At 50.2% G+C, this 21,949-nt stretch overlaps 2 protein-coding genes across 8 annotated transcripts; both read left to right on the plus strand.

The window, feature by feature from the left end:
* The first annotated feature begins 1,193 nt into the window (after nt 1–1,193).
* LOC120643443 (protein Rf1, mitochondrial-like) lies at nt 1,194–5,266 on the plus strand. Its single transcript, XM_039919802.1, has one exon. It carries the CDS (start codon nt 1,552–1,554, stop codon nt 2,467–2,469), a length of 918 nt encoding a protein of 305 aa, XP_039775736.1. The 5' UTR covers nt 1,194–1,551; the 3' UTR covers nt 2,470–5,266.
* Nucleotides 4,765–16,058, plus strand: LOC120643439 (cytochrome P450 714C3-like). 7 transcript variants are annotated; one of them, XM_039919799.1, is made up of 9 exons: nt 4,767–4,903; nt 11,854–12,033; nt 12,118–12,327; nt 12,509–12,896; nt 13,068–13,263; nt 14,321–14,547; nt 14,639–14,886; nt 14,974–15,331; nt 15,408–16,058. In XM_039919799.1, the coding sequence occupies exons 5-9, from the start codon at nt 13,161–13,163 to the stop codon at nt 15,831–15,833; spliced, it is 1,362 nt and encodes a 453-aa protein (XP_039775733.1). In that variant the 5' UTR covers nt 4,767–4,903; nt 11,854–12,033; nt 12,118–12,327; nt 12,509–12,896; nt 13,068–13,160; the 3' UTR covers nt 15,834–16,058. The 7 variants fall into 7 exon arrangements, with proteins under 7 accessions (XP_039775728.1, XP_039775733.1, XP_039775729.1 ...); XM_039919795.1 differs by having other exon boundaries at nt 12,509–12,608; nt 12,680–13,263; XM_039919793.1 differs by having other exon boundaries at nt 12,509–12,608; nt 12,699–13,263.
* Nucleotides 16,059–21,949: the final 5,891 nt, after the last annotated feature.

Genomic DNA, 21,949 nt, shown 5'->3' on the forward strand with positions numbered 1-21,949 from the left:
TCCATCCATCCTCGCAAAAAAAAAAACAAAATGCTGAAATAGTTCCCGAAAAATTGCCGAGCCGAAAGGACAACCACAAGGCCAACCAGCAGCAACAGCGCACGGGCCAACAGAAACCCAGTTCAGGTATTATGGCACAAGACAGCCCACCTGATGATCGCTCTTGTTGGAGGGGAGGCAGCAGCCCAGCAGGAGTCCTGCCTTGCTCCTGTCTGCATTTGTTGAACGCTGCTGCAGAGTTCCCACTGTTTGCTCGCTTGTTGTTGCTGCAGCCCGTCCATCAGCTTATTAATCATCAGAATCAGTGGTACCTACTAGTACTTACTGGCACATCGATCGTCATCTGTGAGGTCTGAAAAGCATTGCATTCCTAGTACCATGAAGTAGCCGACATTATCCTTTGCTTCAGCAGCAGTTTTTTACTAGGAACAATGGTTATTACTACTTAATACTACATCACAGCTAGTATAGTATGCTAGTCGATCTGGTGATTCATCAGTCTACCACGCATCTCGATGCTCATCAAGTTACCAGAGCAGAGCAGAGCTGGCACCGGCACCAAGACAATACAAAATTAGCTCAAACACAAACTGCATAGTACTAGTCCAACAACAATTAGAGTAGTTTAACACCCCCAACCAGTACACGGCATGATGCAGCGTTCCCATTAGAAAACAAACATACCTTCCACCACTACGGCGATCGCAAGCCTAGCCAGGCAAACGCCAAATGGGGCGGCCAGGCCAGCGCACATGATCTGGTGTGAGTGACCGACCCCGTGCACATTGACAGCAAAGATTCCGTTTCCATGCCAAAAGGCTCCAGCACTTGCTTCACAATCAGAAACCTGTGCCTGACTAGCTGCCTGCTGCTGCCATGAACAAAACCAAGTTCTCCCTTCGTCCCAATGTTTTTAAGTTGTTCGACTAATCGTGATTAGTCACAACTAATAACCCTTATCGGTCAGCCGCTACCGATAAGGGCCACCGACTCGATTACCTCGACTAGAACTCTAGTCGTCTGACTAATCGTCGACCAGCCGCACGCGTTGTCGCTCGGTCAGCAAGCTTAGGTGAAATATCCTTGCTGCCCCTATCTGGTCCTCTCTCTCCCTCTCCGATAGCTGGGTCCTGCACCTCATCTCACTTCCATGTGGGCCCCACACGGCAGCTCCGTCCCCTACCTCTAGAATTCGTGCGACTGGTGCTGCCTTGGTGACTGACGTGTGGGCCTGTACGTCAGTGAGGGAGGAGTCTTGTGCCGTTCCTCCGCTGCCTTGGGTCCCCTTGCTTCCGTTTCCGTCGCCCCCTCTCCTCCCGCTCCGCCGCCGCGCCAGATGCGCCTCCTCGCCGCGGCGGCGAGGCAACCCAAAACACCTCACCCTCTTCTCGTCTCTCTCCACCGCCTCCTCTCCACGGCGACCACCTCCTCCTCCTACGACCCAACCGCGCAGTTCCTCCATCCCGACCACCGCCTCGTCCTCTCGATGCCGGCGTCGCTCCGCCATGACGCCCTCCTTGCGCTCGCGTGCCTTCTCAAGACCTCCCCACAATGCCACCTCGCGCTTCACGACGTCAACCGCCCACCGTCCTCTGGCTCCCCCTCCTCCACCCCACTCGCTGCTCTCGCTTCGCCGCCGCCTCCCGCCTCGCGGCGTCGGCGTCCGCGCTCCGCCCCTTCGCCGCGATCCTCCTCGCGGCGCTCCTCCCCGCCGCCTCCCAGGACCTCCTTTCCTGGTCCTTCTCCTACGGAAGCGCCAGCGGAAGCGCTCGCGTGTGCTACGCCGCGCTCCGGCTCGCGCTCCACGCGTTCCTCGCCGCGGGCATGGCAGCCGAGGCGCTCCACGTGCTCGCGCGCGTCCGCAGCTCCGGGAATACGCCCAGCCTCTCCGCGCTGGCGGCATTGCTGCGCCTTCTATTCCGCAGCGGGGAGGTCCGCGCTGCCTGGAACGTGTTCGAGGAAATGGCCACGAGGGGCCCACGCCCGAGTCTCGCCATTTTAAACGCCATGATCCTCGGGTTGTGCCACAGGGGGATGCTGCGCGTTGTCTTGGGGCTGCTTGGGGTCATGGGAAAGAAGTTCGGTATCATCCCGGACGTTGTCAGCTATAACATCCTCATCAAGGGGCATTGTGTGTTTGGGTGGTCAGGGGACGGCTTCAAGCTGTTTAAGGAAATGCGCAGTTCAGGATGTGAACCGACGGTCGTGACGTATAACATACTGGTGGATGTTCTGTGCCATGAGGGGAGAATGGTGGAAGCGAGGAGGCTGTTCGATGAGATGGCACAGGTGGGGATCAAAGAAAATACAATAACCTTCAATGTCTTGATCGATGGATATGCAAAGACTGGACGGATGGATGAGGCCAGTGCAGCCTATAGGGAGATGAAAGTGAGGGGACTAGTGCCAGATTCCTGCACCTTTAACATCCTTGCTGCTGGAGCGTACAAGTTTGGGCATGCTACCTAGTTAGTCCATGATTGTGAAATATTTGGTTCACAGTTGCCGGTTGATGGGTTGGATGTGTTGGTCTGTAGGCTTTGTTGGGACGGCCGGTTGGATGATGCCTTGGAGCTTCTACGTGGTGCTATTGAGCAGGGTGTTCCAGTTAGTGTTACTGGATTTAATGCATTGATCGCTGCTTATAGCAAGGAGGGACTCCATGAAGCTGCTTTTGAACTATACAGATTTATGAACAAGTTAGGGCTGGCACCGTCAACACATAGTTTTAATTACTTGATAATGGGTCTGTGCAATCAAGGAAGGCTTGATGAGGGGCAGCTAATTTTAGAACACATGGTTAGCAAGGGATACTGTCTAAGCACATCATTCACTGTCTACTTGGATGCATCATTCAGAGAGGGCGATGCAGTCCTGCTTTGAAATGTTGGGATGATATGGAAAAAAATGGTATACAGCCTGATTTTATTGCCTTCTCAGCATATGTCAATGGCCTATGCCGTTTAGATTATGTGAATGAGGCCTATCAGGCATTTGCTGAGATGACAACAAGAGGACTTGAACCGAACAATATTACTTACAACTCCATCATATCTGCATTTTGTCGGGCACGCAATATGGCTGAAGCTTTGAAGTTACAGCAGAATATGAGGCAGAGTGGCCTTGTTCCCGATGTTTACACAAGCAACATTCTAATCGATGGTTTGTGCAGACAAGGAAACTTGAAAATGGTGGACAGCCTTTTATTGGACATGTGCAGTAATGGTCAAATCCCAGACACAGTGACGTATAATACTATAATCAATGCGTATTGCAGGGCTCAGGATATGAATGGTGCTATGAATTTCATGAATAAGATGTTTGCAGCTGGTTGTGAACCAGATATTTTCACATATAATATTTGGATGCATAGCCTCTGCAGCAACCATATGTTGAACCAAGCAGGGAAGGTGTTAGATGAGCTTGTTGCTAGGGGTTGTCCTCCTAATTCAGTTACATACAATACATTGATTGATGGCATTTGCAGTGATGTTCTTGATCGAGCTATGATACTGACTGGCAGGTTGATTAAGATGGCTTTTCAACCAAACACTATCACGCTTAATGTTTTCCTTTCTCATTTCTGCAAGCAAGGATTTGGAAAGAGAGCCCTTATGTGGGCTGAGAAGCTCAGGGAAGATTCTTTTATTTTTGATGATGCTACTAGAAATATAATTGACTGGGCACAAAGGGAAATGGAGAATGGTCCCCAGGTTAACAATGAGGACATAGATAGGTGCCTGTTTCTCGAGTTCTTGATGTTCATGACATATGAGACTATGCACAACAATAGATCCTCAAAGGCTAGACATGTGCCTGCAGATAAATGTTTTGCTCCTGCTAGCAGCAACACGATCAAGATTTTGGATACTGGTTGATCAATGAATTTTATAACCACAAGAGATTCTATCACAGATGCACTTACAGGAAAGACATGATCGGTGCCCTGCCATAAAGCAAGTCCAACGCAAGGACACTAGCGATCTACCATTGTTTTCTTTCAGTTGCTTCAACCATCATACCTGCAGCACCAGCTCAAATCCCACTGGCAGCACTACAGATATTGCGCCGCAATCATCCTCAAGGAAGGCAGTATCAACCTACTTCAGCCCGCACACGGCTAGTGAGCAGGCCACATCCTTGATATGCTCAGCTATGCTGCAGTCCCCAAACATAAATTCTTTCAGAGCCAGTCAACAACTAGAGAGAGGCCGCTCCCCTATCTCCAAGACAGATTCAGTGGTTATGATGGAAGTTGTCAGTTTTTCAGCAGCGAGCGAGTAGTCCAGCAGCAGGGGTGCTCTGCTGAGAAAATTGTTGCTGGTCAGTCAATTGAGATGCATCAAGTACTTCCATTTCTTGTGATAATTTTCGAGGAGGAAGAAGTATATATGATGTGACGCTTTTGGTGCCTTTTGAAGTGCCTAGTGGAGTTTTTACTGCCCGAGTAGGATGTGACATTCATGTATCTGGCCTCAACTAGTGGGACGCGACATGCCTACTGATCCCCATTGAGCGATCGAGAGATTGCTTGAGTTGCCTACTGATCCCCATTGTTTTCTGTCAGTTGCTTCAACCATCACACCTGCAGCACCAGCTCAAATCCCATTGGCAGCACTAGAGATAATGCGGCGCAATCATTCTCAAGGAAGGCAGTATCAATCTGCTTTAGCCCACACACAGCTAGTGAGCGGGCCAAATTCTTGATATCCTCAGCTATGCCACAGTCCCCGAACATAAATTCTTTCAGAGCTAGTCATCAACCAGAGAGAAGCCCCTATGCAAGCCAGTTTCAGTGGACAGACACGTCGACTCCTACAATACTGGTTATGATGGAGGTTGACGGTTTTGCAGCAAGCAGTCGTCCAGCAGCAGGGGTGCTCTGCTGAGAACATTGTTGCTGGTGAGTCAATCGAGATGCATCAAAGTACTTGCATTTCTTGTGATAATTTTCGAGGAGGAAGAAGCATATATGATGGGAAGCTCTTGGTGCCTGTTGAAGTGCTAATTGGAGTTTGTACCTGCCGGAGTGGGAGGCAACATTCATGTCTCTGGCGTCAACTAGTGGGACCAAGGACCGAACCCACTGAACCCCATTGAGCGATAGTGATTACCTGAGTTGCTTTTTTACATGCGCATTCGAGCCAAATTCGTGCTGAATGACGTGAACAAAGGGGCTGGAATTCCTTTATAGACCAAAAAGAATGTGTACTAAAGGCAGCACAATTTATTTGTTGTACAGATTTGCCTGGTCGTTCTGATAATACTGTTGGAGTATATTGAGCCCATGTATAGGACTATATATACCCACCCATCTAGGGTTTGGAGGAATACATCCATTATTTCCATCCTACATGGTATCATTAGTCTAGGGTTAGCCTCTCTCTCTCTCCTCTCTCCCGGCCGCCGCCGGCAGCCATGGCCGGCCGCCGGCCGCCGGCGCCCCCTCCTCTCTCCTCCTTCCCTCCCCTTCCCTCCCCCTCCCCTTCCTCTGCTGCTTCCTCTGCTGGCGCCGCCTGGCGCCCAGCTGCCGCCGCCCTGGTCGCGCAGCCCGCCCTGCTGCAGGCCGCCGCCGCCGATCCAGCCGTGCCCGCCGCTAGCAGGCCGCCGTCGCGGATCCGGCCGCTGCTGCCGCCCTGCAGCGCGCCGACGCCGCCGTCGGAGCCCAGCAGGACCCCCTGCGCCGCCCCCTGCTAAACGCCGCCCAGCAAGGTACCCTGCTGCCCGCCGCCGCCGCCGCCGCAGCTGCTGGCGCGGGCGCGGGGGCTGTGGAGGCCCAGCAGCGCTCCGCCGCCATCAACCCGGCCGCTCTGCGGGCCACGGCACAGCTGCTGCAGGCCGCGGGCGTCGATCCGGCCGTCCTGCAGGCCGCAGCGCAGCTGCTGCATGATCCCGCCGCCGCCGCTGCGGCCCACCACGCCGCGGTCACTGCGGGCAAGTGGCCCGCCGCCGACGCCGCGCCTGATGCCGCGTGGACCGGGCTCGGGATGTCGCCCGCGGATGCGACGCTCTCCGCCGCCGCCCTCCGCGGGCTGCAGGCCGACGCCGCTCTCGCCGTGGCCCTCCTCGCCGCCAAGTCGGAGGCTTCGGCGGCCCAGGAGCGGGTCCGCATGGCTGTCCTCGCCTGGGAGCGCGAGCGCGCCGCGGCCGAAGCCTCCGCTCTCCGGGTCGCCGAGGCGGAGCACTTCCTCCGCGTCTCCTCCGGCCAGCCCGTCGTCCCCGAGCCCGATGCCTCTTCCTCCCGCTAGGCCCCGCCCGCTGGATCTGGAGCCCGATACGACCCGACCGACCCCATGGTCGCCCAGCTCCACCGCCAGGCCGCCGGCGTCCAGAACATCAGGGCCCTGGTCACCGTCCTCCTCGACCCGACGTCCTCCTCCTACGGACGCTGGCGGGACCAGGTCCTGCTCGCCCTCCGCCGCTACGCCCTCGACGACCACGTCCTCCTCGACACGCCGATCGAGGCACAGGACGTGGCGTGGCTGCGCCTCGACAGTGTCGCCATGTCCTGGATCTTCGGGACCATTTCCCTAGATCTTCAGGACCTCGTCAGGACCCACAGCAGCACCGCGCGACAGGCCTGGGTGGCGCTCGAGGGACAGTTCCTCGGCAACGCCGAGTTCCGCGCCCTCTAGCTCGACGCCACCTTCCGCACCTTCGAGCAGGGGATCTCTCCGTTGGTGAGTACTGCCGGCGGATGAAGGGCATGGCCGATGCACTTCACGACCTCGGGGATCCGGTGTCCGATCGGGTCTTGGTGAATGTCCTGCGGGGCCTGAGCAGCACCTATGACCACCTGAAGACCTGGATCACCCGCCAGAGGCCCTTCCCCTCATTCCTGCGGGTCCGGGACGACCTCGCCCTCGAGGAGATCACCAAGGGTCTCGCGCCCGGATCGTCCTCGTCCACCCCCACCGCGCTCTTCGTTGCTCCACCGGCCTCCTCCGCCGCTCCTGCCACCTCTCTCCTTGGTGCTGCTCCCGTCGGGCAGACCGGAGGTGGGGGGGGGCGTGGACGTCGGCGGCGGGTGGGACGTGGTGGCGGCGGCACTGGTGGCCCTGCCTCTGGGGGTACCGGTACCGGTGGGGGCCGTTGGGGCGCGCCGGCTCCGCCGACTCCGGCTCCGGCTCCCGCTTCTGCCCTGCCCCTGGAGGTATGTCCTGGCCATCCTTCAGCAACCCATGGTCAGGGCGCATCTCGATGTGGCCGTTCCAGGGTCCGGGAGGGGGGTCTCTTCCTCAGCTCCAGCCGGCGGCCATGGTCACCGGCGCTGCTCCCCTCTTCGCACCGTCCTGGACTCCGCCCGCTCAGCCCAGCCAGCAGCCGACCTGGCCTGGGGGTGGGACCAGGCCGCACCGGCGCAGTCTTTCAGCACCATGGGGCTGACGCCGCCGGTCAGCACCGAGTGGATCGCCGACTCGGGTGCCTCCTTCCATACCACCCCAGACGCCGGTATCCTCTCTTCTGTCCGACCCCCACACCCCTCTTGTCCTTCTTCCATCATGGTTGATGATGGGTCTTGCCTTCCTGTCACCGCCGTGGGTTCTGCTCCTCGTCTACATAATATTCTTGTTGCTCCTCAGATGGTTCACAACCTTCTTTCCATTCGCCAGTTTACTGCTGACAACTCTTGTTCTATCGAATTTGACTCTTCTGGTCTTACTGTGAAGGATTCGGCTTCCCGGCGTCCGCTCCTCAGATGTGACAGCTCGGGGCCCCTTTACACTCTTCGGCTTCCTGCTTCCGCTGCTCCGCCTTCGACTTCTTCGTCTGCTGCTTTTGCCGTGACGCCGTCTTCCACCACCTGGCACCGCTGGCTTGGACACCCCGGCCGCGACGTTTTGGCTCATCTCAGTCGTAGTACCGATGTTTCATGTACTAAAGCTCTTGCTGAGCAACTCTATCATGCGTGCCAGTTAGGTCGTCATGTTAGGTTTTCTTTTTCTTCTTCTTCGCATGCTGCGCATGTTTTTGATCTTATTCACTGTGACCTGTGGACATCTCCTGTTCTCAGTATGTCTGGCTATAAATATTATCTGGTCATTGTTGATGATTTTTCTCATTACTATTGGACTTTCCCTTTGCGCGCCAAGTCTAAGACCTTTCCCACCCTTCTCCACTTCTATGCCTGGGTGTCCACTCAGTTCGGTCTCACCGTTAAGGCCGTCCAGTGCGACAACGGGCGTGAGTTCGATAACTCCACCTTCCGTTCCTTCTTTCTCTCTCGGGGTGTTCAGCTGCGTATGTCTTGTCCGTATACCTCTCCTCAGAACGGCAAGGCTGAGCGGATGATTCGCACGACGAACGACGTCGTGCGCACCCTTCTGATCCAGGCCTCTCTGCCCTTGCGCTTTTGGGCTGAGAGCCTCCACACCGCCACCTACTTGCTCAACCGTCTTCCTTCCACTGCTTCTCCTGCTCCTACTCCACACCACGCTCTTTTCGGTACCCCTCCTCGCTACGACCACCTTCGGGTCTTTGGGTGTGCGTGTTACCCTAACACCTCCGCCACCGCTTCTCACAAGCTGGCGTCCTGCTCGACTCGTGGTGTGTTACTTGGGTACTCACTCCCCTGACCACAAGGGGTACCGATGCTTTGACCTCACCTCTCGCCGCGTTCTGATCTCTCGACACGTCGTCTTTGACGAGTCGGATTTTTCCTACTCTACCTCCTCCACACCTTCTCCTGACCCCGAGCTGGAGTCTCTGTTTCTGACTGACCCGGTGGTTCAGCCACCGTTACCTGTCTGTCCTTTCCCTGCAGATTTTACCGGTGCACCGGCACCGCTTCCGGTGATCCCTGTTGCGCCGAGCGCGGCCCCGGTGCCCGCAGTCGCGCCACGCGCGGCCCCTGGACCTCCAGTCGTGCCGCGCGCGGACCCTGTCTCCTGCTGCGCCACGCGCGGCCCCGGTGCCTTCCCCTGCACCTGCGCGGTATGCTCAGCCGGTGCAGGTGTACCAGCGTCGCTCGGCGCCGACACCGGCGCCGCCGCAGTACGCTGAGCCGGTGCAGGTGTACCGGCGTCGACACCGGCGCCGCCTCCTGCTCCGGAGGCTCCTGCGGCGCCTCCACCGGAGCCGTCGCCGCCGCCGCCTCCGCCGACTCGCTCTCGAGCCGAGCCAGCGGTGTACCACCCACCAGTCATACATCGGGATCCTCGGCATATCCATCCCATGGTGACTCGACGGATGGCGTCTCAGGCTGCGACTCTCTCCGCCACCGAGGGAGAGCCGCGTGTCTCTCCGGTACCCTCCTCTGTCCGCGACGCCTTGGCAGATCCTCACTGGCGTCGCGCGATGGAAGAGGAGTACGCGGCTCTTCTTGCCAACCAGACGTGGGACCTCGTGTCGCGTCCGTCTGGTTGCAATGTGGTGACTGGCAAGTGAATCTGGACGCATAAGCGTCGGGCTGATGGCACGCTGGAGCGCTACAAGGCTCGCTGGGTTCTCCGGGGTTCACTCAGCGGCCTAGTGTGGACTATGATGAGACCTTCAGCCCAGTGGTGAAGCCTGCTACTGTGCGCACGGTCCTCTCACTTGCGCTCTCGCGCTCTTAGCCTGTGCACCAGCTGGACGTGAAGAATGCGTTTCTTCACGGCACTCTGTCTGAGACTGTCTACTGCTCTCAGCCAGCGGGATTTGTGGACTCGAGTCGTCCGGATATGGTCTATCGGCTCAACAAGTCTCTCTATGGTCTGAAGCAGGCTCCTCGGGCTTGGTACTCTCGATTCGCCACGTTCTTGCTGTCATTGGGATTCACCGAAGCCAAGTCTGACACGTCTCTCTTCATCTACCGCCGTGGGGATGAGACTGCATATCTGCTGCTCTATGTCGATGACATTGTGCTCACAGCCTCCAGTCAGCAGTTGCTTTAGAGTGTCATCTCCTCTCTGCAGCAGGAGTTTGCTATGAAGGATCTGGGTCAGCTCCACCACTTCTTGGGGGTCACTGTTTGAGCCTTGCTCGTCTGGTCTTCTCCTTCACCAGCGGCAGTACGCACTGGATATTCTGGAGCGGGCTGGGATGACTGATTGCAAGCCTTGCTCCACTCCTGTCGACACAGACGAAGCTGTCTACTGATCTGGGTGATCCGGTGGCTGATCCTACTGCCTACCGTAGTCTGGCCGGCGCGTTGCAGTACCTTACCTTCACCAGGCCGGACCTCACCTACGCTGTTCAGCAGGTCTGTCTCCATATGCATGATCCCCGGGAGTCACACCTTGCTGTGCTGAAGCGTCTCCTCCGCTACGTCCGTGGCACTGTGGACCTCGGCCTGGTGCTTCACCGCTCGTCCTCAGCTGAGCTGGTTGTCTACACCGACTGGGCTGGCTGCCCGGACACTCGCCGCTCCACTTCCGGCTACGCCGTCTTTCTGGGCGGCAACCTGGTCTCCTGGTCGTCAAAGCGGCAGCCGGTTATCTCCCGCTCCAGTGCCGAGGCGGAGTACCGTGCTGTCGCTAATGGCGTGGCGGAGGCGTCCTGGCTACGACAGGTCTTGGCGGAGCTCCACAGCCCGCTCGCCAAGAGCACGCTCGTCTACTGCGACAACGTCAGCGCCGTGTATCTCTCCACCAACCCTGTCTAGCACCAGCGGACGAAGCATGTGGAGATCGACCTACACTTCGTGCGCGACAGGGTCGCCATCGGCGATGTTCGAGTACTCCATGTCCCGACCACCTCCCAGTTTGCCGACATCTTCACCAGGGGACTACCCTCTTCGACCTTCTCGGAGTTTCGCTCTAGCCTCAACGTAGCAGGTGGCTAGTTGTGGCTGCGGGGGGGGGGGGGGGGGGGGGTATTTGCCCTTTATACTTTCCTGTCCAGTCTTGAACACCGCTGCGACGGTAGTTCAGACTGCGGGGGGGGGGGGTGTTGTGTTGGTTTTCTTGTTGTCCAGTGTTGAACACCGCTGCGCCGGTAGTTCAGACTGCAGGGGGGGTGTTGGAGTATATTGAGCCCATGTATAGAGGCCCATCTAGAGGCCTATGTATAGGACTATATATACCCACCCATCTAGGATTTGGAGGAATACATCCATTATTTCCCTCCTACAAATACCAAACTACTGTTAGTCTGCTACGTAGATTGTACACATACTTTACTTTTTCTCTCTTGACATTTGCTAGTGTAGAGTTTCCAGAATCTGTTTGGCTTTGGTATGCCTCAAAAGGTATGTTTCATCTATGTATGGTGTTGGAATGCGTAAATCAATATTATTCCCTCTATTCCAAATTGTAGGTCGTTTTGGCAAATCTAGATGTATAGAGTTTCCAGTTGTAAGTCTTGTCAGATTAGCTCTAGTACTGCGCTTCACCAACTCTGCAGGCAATGTTAGAAGGCAACTGTGCCGTAGATCCAGAGTAGAACTATGACACAGCATGTAGATACAAGAAGAAGTTGGTGGTCTCGTTCTAAATATCCATTACATAACTGTTGACCCCAATTGCTGTATGATGGCATATGATTGTTGCCAGTGTTGTGTCACTTTTGTGTGAAAAGTTTCAAGTTTAATTTGAACTTTAAACTTTGTGTTTGCTGACGAGATCCACCAAGGTGTTTTAGTAACCAAGTTCAGGAACATATATTTGCTTGCTGCTGTTTGACTATTACCTTTTCCTTTTAGTTTTCTTATGTCTGGTTGCTTAGACTGTAACTGTAAGTATGTAGCTAAGACTGCCTCAAAGTTTGTTCATGCATTCTTCTGTAAGTGCGTAAAAAATCTGTTGTCTTGAAGACTCGATCATGATGCTTGCTATGATTTGACTGCTACATATGACTGTAATGCTTAAAGTTTAACTCATGATTAATTGTTTTTTGTTTTTTTATGTTTGCCTTATGTTAAAAAATGATAAGGGGCGTACCCAGTGCGAGTGCTCCCACGTTATGTGGGGTCTGGGGAAGGGCCACAGGTGTTATCTAGCAGCCTTACCCTTGCAGTGCAAGGAGGCTGGTTCGAACCCAGGCTGCCAGGCCACAAGTGGAAAGCTCTACCACTGCTCCAGGCATGCCCTTCATGTTAAAAAAATGATACCAGTCTGTAATTCCAAGATGATTCATCTATTATTTGAAGCTCGTGCATATGTTTAATTTGTAACTTTGTTTTTCTTTCTGATGTAGAGCTGTTGGCTAGATAATCTAGTCTCCTATGTCATGCCAGTTACAGAATGCAGAGTTATATATACTACTGTATGGGAAGGTAAAATTTTGCAAGCAAAGAGCCAGAAATCAAGGTGCTACAAGTCTACTGATGAATACTTGCCATGTTTTCAAGTTGTATCTATCCTGCACCCAGGATCGGAAAGCGATCTAAACAATGAGAAAAGGACGGTAGGTCAGGAAAAAAGGACAAACCATCACTCATATATTCAAACCATTACTCATATGTTCAGTACTAAGTAGCTTTTGAGCTAGAGCACTATACAAGTACTTAATATTTTTATATTTGATGTAGTATATGCTGTTGTGTATCACAATACTGTATTTATATTTCTTATTTACTTGCATGTAGTGAAATTAAGAAATTTACATTCCAGTGCTAAGTATTCTGGAAGAACAGCTTCCATTGGTTCTGTTGCTGGCTGATTTATTCTTCTTAACATTAGCTTGAGGTATTGTTTCCTGCTGTAATCTCTTCTTCAGCCTTCATTATTTCAGTTAAATTTGTTATGTGCTTTCATAGTGTTTGGAAATTGGAACAGGGCCCATATTCCTTTACTCAACAGGAGCAATGATGTCACGCACATGTCCACACATAGCAACCATCAGCATGCCATTAATAAATGGATGATATCGTACAAGTCATCTGGTGAACTGATTGTTAATGGTTGCCAAGGTTTGGAAGGAGCCTATATAAAAGTGCAAAGGTCAAACAAGTGAACTCACATGCTTATATAGAGGTGGTTTCTTGAAGACCTAGCGTACTCTAGCATATCTGCCATTGCCTCATATCTGAATATTTCCCCAGAACACTTTCTTCCTCTCTCTTCCTGTGCCTCATGGAGGATTTGCCTGCTTTAACCATTGCTCTTGTTATTCTTAGCTTGGTTCTGTCATACTTGTTACACCAGGTATGCTTAAGATCAGAGAACATAAGGAAGAAACTGAGGCAGCAAGGTGTAAAGGGTCCCAAGCCTACCGTGTTCTTCGGCAACACCGGAGAGATGAAGAGGATCCAGCAAGAGCTCAAGATTGTGCAGATGCAAGATGCCAACAATTACTTGTCCACCTTATTCCCTCACTTCCTTCTCTGGAGGGAAACTTATGGTAGGTCTGATGCCTGCAAGTGTTATAACTGTGATTTGATTATTTGTTCAATCAGACTTATGATATTTAATTATGTCTTTGAACAATCATATATTGGGGAGACATTTCTTTTATTCTGGTACAACTGTTGAAGTATGAATTGCCATGCAGAATGAGTTCTAGAATGCCATTGCTACAAAAATGTAGTTAACTTAAGCATGGATTGACACATTCTCTTGAGGAACGAAATTTTAACTGACAACTCACCTCTTTTGACTCCTTTTCTATATGAAAAACATGAATGAATCATCAACAGTTTAAAACAGCCTTTTCTTTTCTTCTTCTAGTTCAACTCAGTTGTGAATAAATAGGAAATTCTTTAATTTAAAGATGTGGAGAAGTACTAGCATGAAATTCATTAGTAGCACATAACTCTGTGAATAGATATTTTTGGGTGCTTACATGCACCTTCCTAGGAATTTTACAGGAAATAATTGGATTTGATTAGGCAAGTCTAACTGTTTAGTAATATAGTTTTACTTGGAATGTCATGTCATTCTAAAATATACAGTCTTGACCTTTTGGGCTTAGGTTAGGTGCACCTTCCTAAGAAATTTCCACTGGAAACAGAGAAAAGTCTGTGGTTAATAATATAGTTGTACTTGTCATCTGGGGTCATTTTAAAATATGATAGGATTTCAGCTGTTGAGGGTCTGGGCTTGTGTGCATCTTCCTAGAAATTTCACTGGATATAAATGCATTTTATTTATGAATCTGGTTAAAATGCAGTTTTACTTGGAATTTGGGTTCACTTTGAAATATTATAGCCATCGCCTCTTTATAGTCATCTGGATGATCATCTTTTGACTTTTTCTTTGAAAGGAACATCAGCTGACTTGCGAATTAAATTTCCGCACTGATTCTATATGTTGTGTTTCCCATTGGAGATTGTGCATTTCCCAGCTAATTGATATGGAAAATCTGCTACATTAGTGAGAATTGTAGAACAACAAAAGTTCTATAAGTGAATTGTTAATTCTTCTCACAATGAGATAAGTGAATTGTTAATTTTGAACAGGCCCGGTGTTCATATACTCAACGGGAGCTCTAGAGATACTGCATGTTTCTGATCCAGAACTGGTGAAGGACATTGGTCGCTGCACGCCATCAGAGCTGGGGAAGCCTAATTATCTAAAAATTTCTCGCAAAGCCTTATTTGGTGGAGGTTTGCTTACAGTGAATGGTGATGAATGGGCCTTTCAGAGGAAGCTCATCGCGCCGGAGTTCTTCATGGACAAGATTAAGGTACTGCAGCACAGTTGCTTATGCTATCTTGTGCTAGAAAACATGGAATGCCGTCATGGATGAAAGAAAACTATACTATATGTATATGCAGGGTATGATAGAGCTGATTGAGGATGCAACTGCTCCATTGTTGGAATCATGGGAGAGCATTCTCGACAATGTGGGAGGGAGTAGGGATATAGTTGTTGATGATTACTTGCGGAAGCTGTCAGCAGATGTAATTGCCAGGGTTTGTTTTGGGAGCAGTTTCACAAGAGGAGAAGAGATATTTTGCAAGCTTAGGCAGCTTCAAAAAGTTATTTCTCAGCAAGATGCCCTGGTGGGACTCTCTGCATTTTGGTAAGTAGGGGTACATACTTTGTTGTGGCAAGAAGAAAGCACTTGAAATATAATTGATGTTACAGGTCGTCGTTAATGCTGTTACAGGAAGCACCTGCCTACCAGTGCCAACCGAGAAATAGGAAAGTTGGAGGAGGAAGCTCGTTTACTGATCCTGGATGTCATGAAGGAACACAATAACAGCACGGACAATGACCTTCTTCGCGTCATTATCGATGGTGCACAAGGTTGTCACCTGCAAGGGCGTGATGCTGAGGACTTCATCATGGGCAACTGCAAGGGCATGTACTTTGCAGGGCATGGGACCACAGAAGTCACCATGATTTGGTGCTTGATGTTACTGGCCGCACACCCTGAGTGGCAGGAACGCGCCCGAGCTGAGGCTGCAGAGGTCTGCCAGGGAGGAGCAACACTTGATGTCGACGCTCTACGCCGATTAAGAATCGTGAGCAATTCATCCATCCATCCGTCGCACTGCATTATTGGGAACGCCTAATGTTACCAGTTACAAATGCATGCAGATCACGATGGTGATCCAAGAGACTCTCCGGCTGTACCCTCCGGCATCGCTGATGATGCGTGAGGCCCTGACGGACGTCAAGATAGGCGGCCTGGACGTCCCCCGTGGAACGATCATCCAGGTGGCCAGATCGATGCTGCACCAGGACAAGGACGCCTGGGGCCCCGACGCCGGCGAGTTCCATCCGGACCGGTTCGCCAACGGTGTGGCCGCGGCGTGCAGGCCGGCGCACATGTACATGCCGTTCGGGCACGGGCCCAGGACCTGCATCGGGCAGAACCTGGCGATGGTTGAGCTCAAGGTGGTGCTGGTCCGCCTGCTGAGCAGGTTCGCCTTCGCGCCGTCGCCGAGGTACCGGCACGCACCCGTGTTCCGGCTGACCATTGAGCCTGGCTTCGGCATGCCCCTTGTGGTGACAAAGTTGTGATCATTGCTCCCACCCTTGTCTGTATGTGCTGCAATGTTTGTGATGCTACTGCTGACAATGCGCCGAGTACCAAGCCTACCTAGTGAAAGTAAAACCGGTCAGGCACTCAGGCTGTCAGGCAGCTCTCCTGCAATTATGAATTCTGTCTGTCTGATTCTGAACCAATTTGACCTGTCTATGAAGCAAAAGCGAAATGCCACGGTGCATCGTGTACGTTCAATCTCTTATCTCCTGCCCCCTTTTTTCAATTCTGGAAGCAATTCCGTGTATTCAGTTCTAAGTGTTAGATATCTAGGCAATTTTCGGTATATTTTAATTCCAAAATTAAATATATAAACTAACAATATTTCTATGACTTTAAGGAGTAAAATAAAACATGTGAACATGTTTATACTTATCACACATATAAGCATAAACAATATAAATAACCAAAGTTTCAGGGAGTACCCTGAAGCGGGGCCGTTGCCGGAGGCATTGGCTGCGCTGTTACCAACTGGAGTAGACATCTACTCGGTTGGCCTCAGTCGAAGTAGTCGAACTAAATCGGTGCAGGAAGAAGTTCGCAGTGCAGTCCCGCGAACGGTCACCAAGATGTAGTCGACGTAGTCGTTCGGCCACCAGAATGTAGTCGACGTAGTCGTTCGGCTCGTCCACCAGGAAGTAGTCGTACAATCGGGCAAAGCCTTAGTATTTTTGAGCAGTCACGCTAAAGCGTTACCCAAAAACCTGATTGCCCGCCTATCCCGTGCAGGATCTCAAGGCGAGCAAGGTTTCGGAGGCCTGCTCACGCTAATTCTGTGCGCGCAGAAATTAGTGTTGGGGAACTCAGTTGTTGCAACTGGAGAGGGAGAAGAGAGGAGCCGAGTTGCCTCAGTGCTCTGGTGCAGAATGGATGAGGGGAATGGCACTCCTTATATAGTGACTCAGGTGCTCAGGATCGTTGAACCTGGACACCATCAGAGATTTAATTGCACGTTTAATCGCACGATTAATTGCTGTCAACGGCAAAATAGCCATCACATCGCACCGCGCCACGCCGCACCGCACTGCACCTGCACGTCACGTCCGCCCCGCACGCGCACGCGCACCGCCCGCCCGGCCGGCCGCGCCTCGTCTCGGCCTCGGCCACGGCCACGGCCACGGCCCGGCCCGGCCCGGCCCGGCCCGGCCCGGCGAGGCGAGCGAGCGCGCGCGCGCGTGTGGTTCACCGTCCTCCTCTCACCGGCTTCACAAGTGGTGTACACGAAGTCCACCTTTTAAGTCGGTTGAGATCCTCCTCAATTCCCGGTACGGAATTAAGCATTGATTCCCTAGCATTAATAGTGAGCTTTAAATTCTTTTAATGTTTTAGAATGAATGGGCCAAGCCCATTACTCCAACAATCCCCACCAAGAAATTCAAGCCACACTAGAAATACCCTCATTCCCTCATTGATATACCAGTATTCGACAGAGACTGTTAAGTTGAACTTCCATCTAGGACAAAGGCTACACTTATTCACAACTGTGCAATGGACTATGCCTTGAATTGCCAGTTTTGTGCAAACAAGTTTGACCAGAGCCCTACACTGGTACTAGGCTGCATAAGCATCCCCGCGGTTTGGAGCTTATAAGTCATACTCCAGGCCCTTCATGAGTTTCTAGAGAATACCCAATTCTCATAGACCATGACCAGTGGTCAAACTCATATAGGTGTGTTCCTTTCAGATGTTCTGTAGGACAACATCTTTGTTTCAAGAAAACAACTCATTTGTTTAAAAGAAACCACCTGGCACACATTAAGGTATAGACCAACTTGCCATACAGATTAGAAGAGAAATGCACCTTAAACACGGAATGAGCCCTTTTCACAAAGGTTCTCTTCTCACAGTCAGACTTTAGTTTGTTTCACCATCCTAATTCACGGGATCTCCGATCACATAGGACAGGTTTCCACTATAGAATGGCTCACATGGGTCTCAAGCCCAATTCCATAGATGCATTGTCTATCACATTTCGTGAAAGACCCTTTGTAAACTGATCTGCCAGATTTTTAGCCGTCTGAACATAGTCCAGGGCTATAACTCCGGAGTTTCTCAATTTTCTGACAGATTTCAACCGCCTTTTCACATGTCTAGATGACTTCATGTTATCCTTAGAACTATTCACCTTGACAATTACCGTTTGATTGTCACAGTTCATTAGGATTGCCGGTAACGGTTTTTCAACTATCGGCAAGTCCATAAGGAGCTCACGAAGCCACTCAGCCTCAACAGTGGCGGTATCTAATGCTGTGAGTTCTGCTTCCATAGTTGACCTCGTTAAGATGGTCTGCTTGCAAGACTTCCAGGAAACAGCTCCACCACCAAGTGTAAACACATATCCACTTGTGGCCTTTATCTCATCAGCATCAGAAATCCAATTTGAATCACTATACCCTTCTAGTAACCTTGGGTACCCGGTGTAGTGAATTCCATAGTTCATTGTCCCCTTCAGATAGCGCATTACTCTTTCAAGAGCCTTCCAATGATCATCTCCCGGGTTTGAAACAAACCGGCTCAGTTTGCTTACAGCAAACGAGATGTCAGGTCTTGTAGCGCTCGCTAAATACATTAATGAACCAATGATCTGAGAATATCTCAGCTGATCTCGCATTATCCTTTTGTTCTTTCTAAGAATTAAACTGGCATCATATGGTGTTGAGACAGGTTTATAGTCGCTATAACCAAAGCGACTTAACACCTTCTCCACATAGTGAGACTGTGTAAGAATCACCCCACCATTGATCTCTTTTACCAGTTTTATATTAAGGATAACATCAGCTTCTCCCAGATCATTCATCTCAAAATTTTGAGATAAAAACTCTTTGACTTCCTTAATCATATTAAGGCTAGTGCCAAAGATCAGTATGTCATCCACATACAAGCACAAAATCACTCCTTCAGCCCCACCATAGCGATAGTACACACATCTGTCAGCTTCGTTCACAACAAAGCCGGCAGAAGTCAAAGTTCTATCAAACTTTTCATGCCACTGCTTAGGCGCTTGCTTGAGACCATATAAAGATTTTAACAACTTACAAACCATTCCTTCTTGATCCTTTGATACAAACTCATCCGGCTGATCCATATAGATCTCCTCTTCTAACTCTCCATTGAGGAAAGCCGTCTTAACGTCCATCTGATGAACGAGAAGACCATAAGAGGCTGCCAGGGAAAGTAACACCCGAATTGTGGTCAATCGGGCAACTGGTGAATAAGTGTCAAAGAAATCTTCTCCTTCTTTTTGGGTATAACCCTTGGCCACAAGCCTAGCCTTGTACTTTTCAATAGTACCATCTGGCCTAAGCTTTTTCTTGAACACCCACTTGCATCCGACCGGTTTACATCCATAAGGACGTTCAACGACCTCCCAGGTTCCATTAGACATAATAGAATCCATCTCACTCCTTACTGCTTCCTTCCAATAGTCAGCATCAGGAGATGAATATGCCTCTTCAATGGTTCTTGGTGTATCATCTATGAGGTATACAATGAAATCATCACCAAAAGACTTTACAGTCCTTTGTCTCTTGCTCTTTCTCGGAGCATCATTGTTATTCTCCTCAGAATTTTCTACAAGTGTATGTTCATTGTGTTCTATCGGCTCAGCAGAGCCATCATCCTCGATGAACTCTTGTCTAGATGAACTTGTTTCATCTCTCATGGGAAAAATATTTTCAAAAAATGTAGCATCTCTGGACTCCATTATAGTACCAACATGCATGTCAGGTACTCCAGATTTCACTATTAAAAATCTATATCCAACGCTGTGAATAGCATAACCTAGAAAGATACAATCCACAGTTTTAGGTCCAAACTTACGTTTCTTGGTTATTGGCACACTCACTTTTGCCAAACAACCCCATGTACGTAAGTATGACAGTGTTGGCCTTTTCTTCTCCCATTCCTCGAATGGAGTTATCTCTTTATTCTTTGTAGGAACACGATTTAGGACATGACATGCAGTCAATATAGCCTCACCCCAGCATTCCTTGGAAAGCCCCGCTGTATCTAACATGGCGTTAACCAAATCCGTTAGAGTGCGGTTCTTTCTTTCGGCAACCCCATTTGACTGAGGTGAATAGGGAGGCGTCCTCTCATGAATAATACCATGTTCCTCGCAGAATAAAGTAAATAAATTTGAGAAATACTCGCCACCACGATCTGACCTAACTCTTTTGATCTTTCTCTCAAGTTGGTTTTCTACTTCAGCTTTATAGATTTTAAAGTAGTATAAAGCTTCATCTTTTGACTTCAACAAATAGATGTAACAAAATCTAGTACTATCATCAATCAAAGTCATGAAATATTTTTTACCACCTTTTGTCAACACTCCATTCATTTCGCACAAATCGGAATGAATTAATTCTAAGGGTGCCAAGCTCCTTGCCTCCGCGGTCTTATGAGGCTTACGAGTTTGTTTTGATTCAACACATACATGACACTTAGAATTTTTGACAAAAGTGAACTTTGGAATTAAGCTCAAATTAGCTAAGCGCATCATACAACCAAAATTAACGTGACAAAGCCTCGAATGCCAAACATTTGTTTCATCAACGTTAATAACATTGTATGCAATTTTATTACAAACATCTGACAAAGAAAGACGGAACAAGCCTCCGCTTTCATAATCTTTTCCAACAAAAGTACCAAACTTAGACAAGATACATTTATTGGACTCAAAGACTAATTTGAAACCATCTCTACACAGTAGAGAGCCGCTGACTAAATTCTTCTTGATGGTGGGGACATGCTGTACGTTCTTCAGCTGCACGGTCTTCTCCGAAGTAAACTTCAGATTTACCGTACCAACACCAAGAACACGCGCATGTGATCCGTTCCCCATCAGCAAGGAGGAAGTCCCGCCGGTCTGGTAAGAAGAGAACAAAGAAGCATCAGCACAAACATGAATATTAGCACTAGTGTCAACCCACCACTCGGGTGAACGAAAGACTGAAAGAACAGTAGGTAATAAATTACCGTACCCCGATGTTCCTCCAGGCTCGCTAATAACCATGTTGGCGGAGTCGTTGCCTTTGCGGTTCGGACACTTTGCAGCAAAGTGATCCGTACTAGCGCACATATAGCAAGCTCCCGTTTTCTTCTTCTTCTTAAAAGTGGTTGTCTTCTTAGTCTTTGGTTGGTTCTGCGGTGGCTTTTTCTTGTTCTTGTGGGAGTTGTTCTTCTGAACAAGATTGGCACTTGAAGCACCAACAACTCCTTTCCCACGTATGTCCTTTGCTCTCGCCTTCTCCTCAACATCAAGAGTCCCTATGAGTCCATCTATTGTGAACTCCTGTCTCTTGTGTTTTAGAGAAGTAGCAAAGTCCCTCCAAGAAGGTGGCAGCTTAGAGATTATACCTCCAGCCACAAACTTATTGGGTAACACACATGGGGACTCTTTGCTGCAATTTTTGAGATCTTTTGCCAGAGTATGTATTTCATGAGCCTGTTCCACTACAGAACGGTCTTCGACCATCCTGTACTCAAGGAACTGCTCCATGATATACAACTCACTCTCGGCGTCAGATACTCCATATTGAGCCTCAAGAGCATCCCACAATGATTTGCCAGTTGGCAGCCGGATATAAGAATCCACCAGGTTATCACTGAGAACACTAATGATCAAGCCTCGAAAGAGGATATCAGCCTCATCGAACGCACTCCCTTCCTCTGGAGAGAATTGTTCAGGCTTACCCTCTTTCACATGGATCACTCTCGATAGTGTTAACCACAGTATAAGCCGCTCTTGCCAACGTTTGTAATTTGAACCATCAAAAGGTGATGGTTTGATTGATGCAGCAAAGTTAGATACCGAAAGCCTATTAACACAATCAGGTTTTTGGATTGTTAGATATCTAGGCAATTTTGGTTTTAGGGGTAGACATAACTAAATCGGTGCAGGAAGAAGTTCGCAGTACAGTCCCGCGAACGGTCACCAAGATGTAGTCGACGTAGTCGTTCGGCCACCAGAATGTAGTCGACGTAGTCATTCGACTCGTCCACCAGGAAGTAGTCGTACAATCGGGCAAAGCCTTAGTATTTTTGAGCAGTCACGCTAAAGCGTTACCCAAAAACCTGATTGCCCGCCTATCCC

The sequence above is a fragment of the Panicum virgatum genome, chromosome 8K (genome assembly GCF_016808335.1).
Source record: "Panicum virgatum strain AP13 chromosome 8K, P.virgatum_v5, whole genome shotgun sequence".
NCBI classification, from domain to species: Eukaryota; Viridiplantae; Streptophyta; class Magnoliopsida; order Poales; family Poaceae; genus Panicum; species Panicum virgatum.

Bases quoted from the DNA above. Each gene is read 5' to 3' on its own strand.
- LOC120643443 (XM_039919802.1), top strand. From the start codon at position 1,552: ATGCCACCTCGCGCTTCACGACGTCAACCGCCCACCGTCCTCTGGCTC.
- LOC120643439 (XM_039919794.1), top strand. From the start codon at position 12,996: ATGGAGGATTTGCCTGCTTTAACCATTGCTCTTGTTATTCTTAGCTTG. The intron at 14,548-14,638 runs GTACTGCAGCAC...ATGTATATGCAG, and splicing joins TCTTCATGGACAAGATTAAG to GGTATGATAGAGCTGATTGA. The intron at 15,332-15,407 runs GTGAGCAATTCA...AAATGCATGCAG, and splicing joins CTCTACGCCGATTAAGAATC to ATCACGATGGTGATCCAAGA.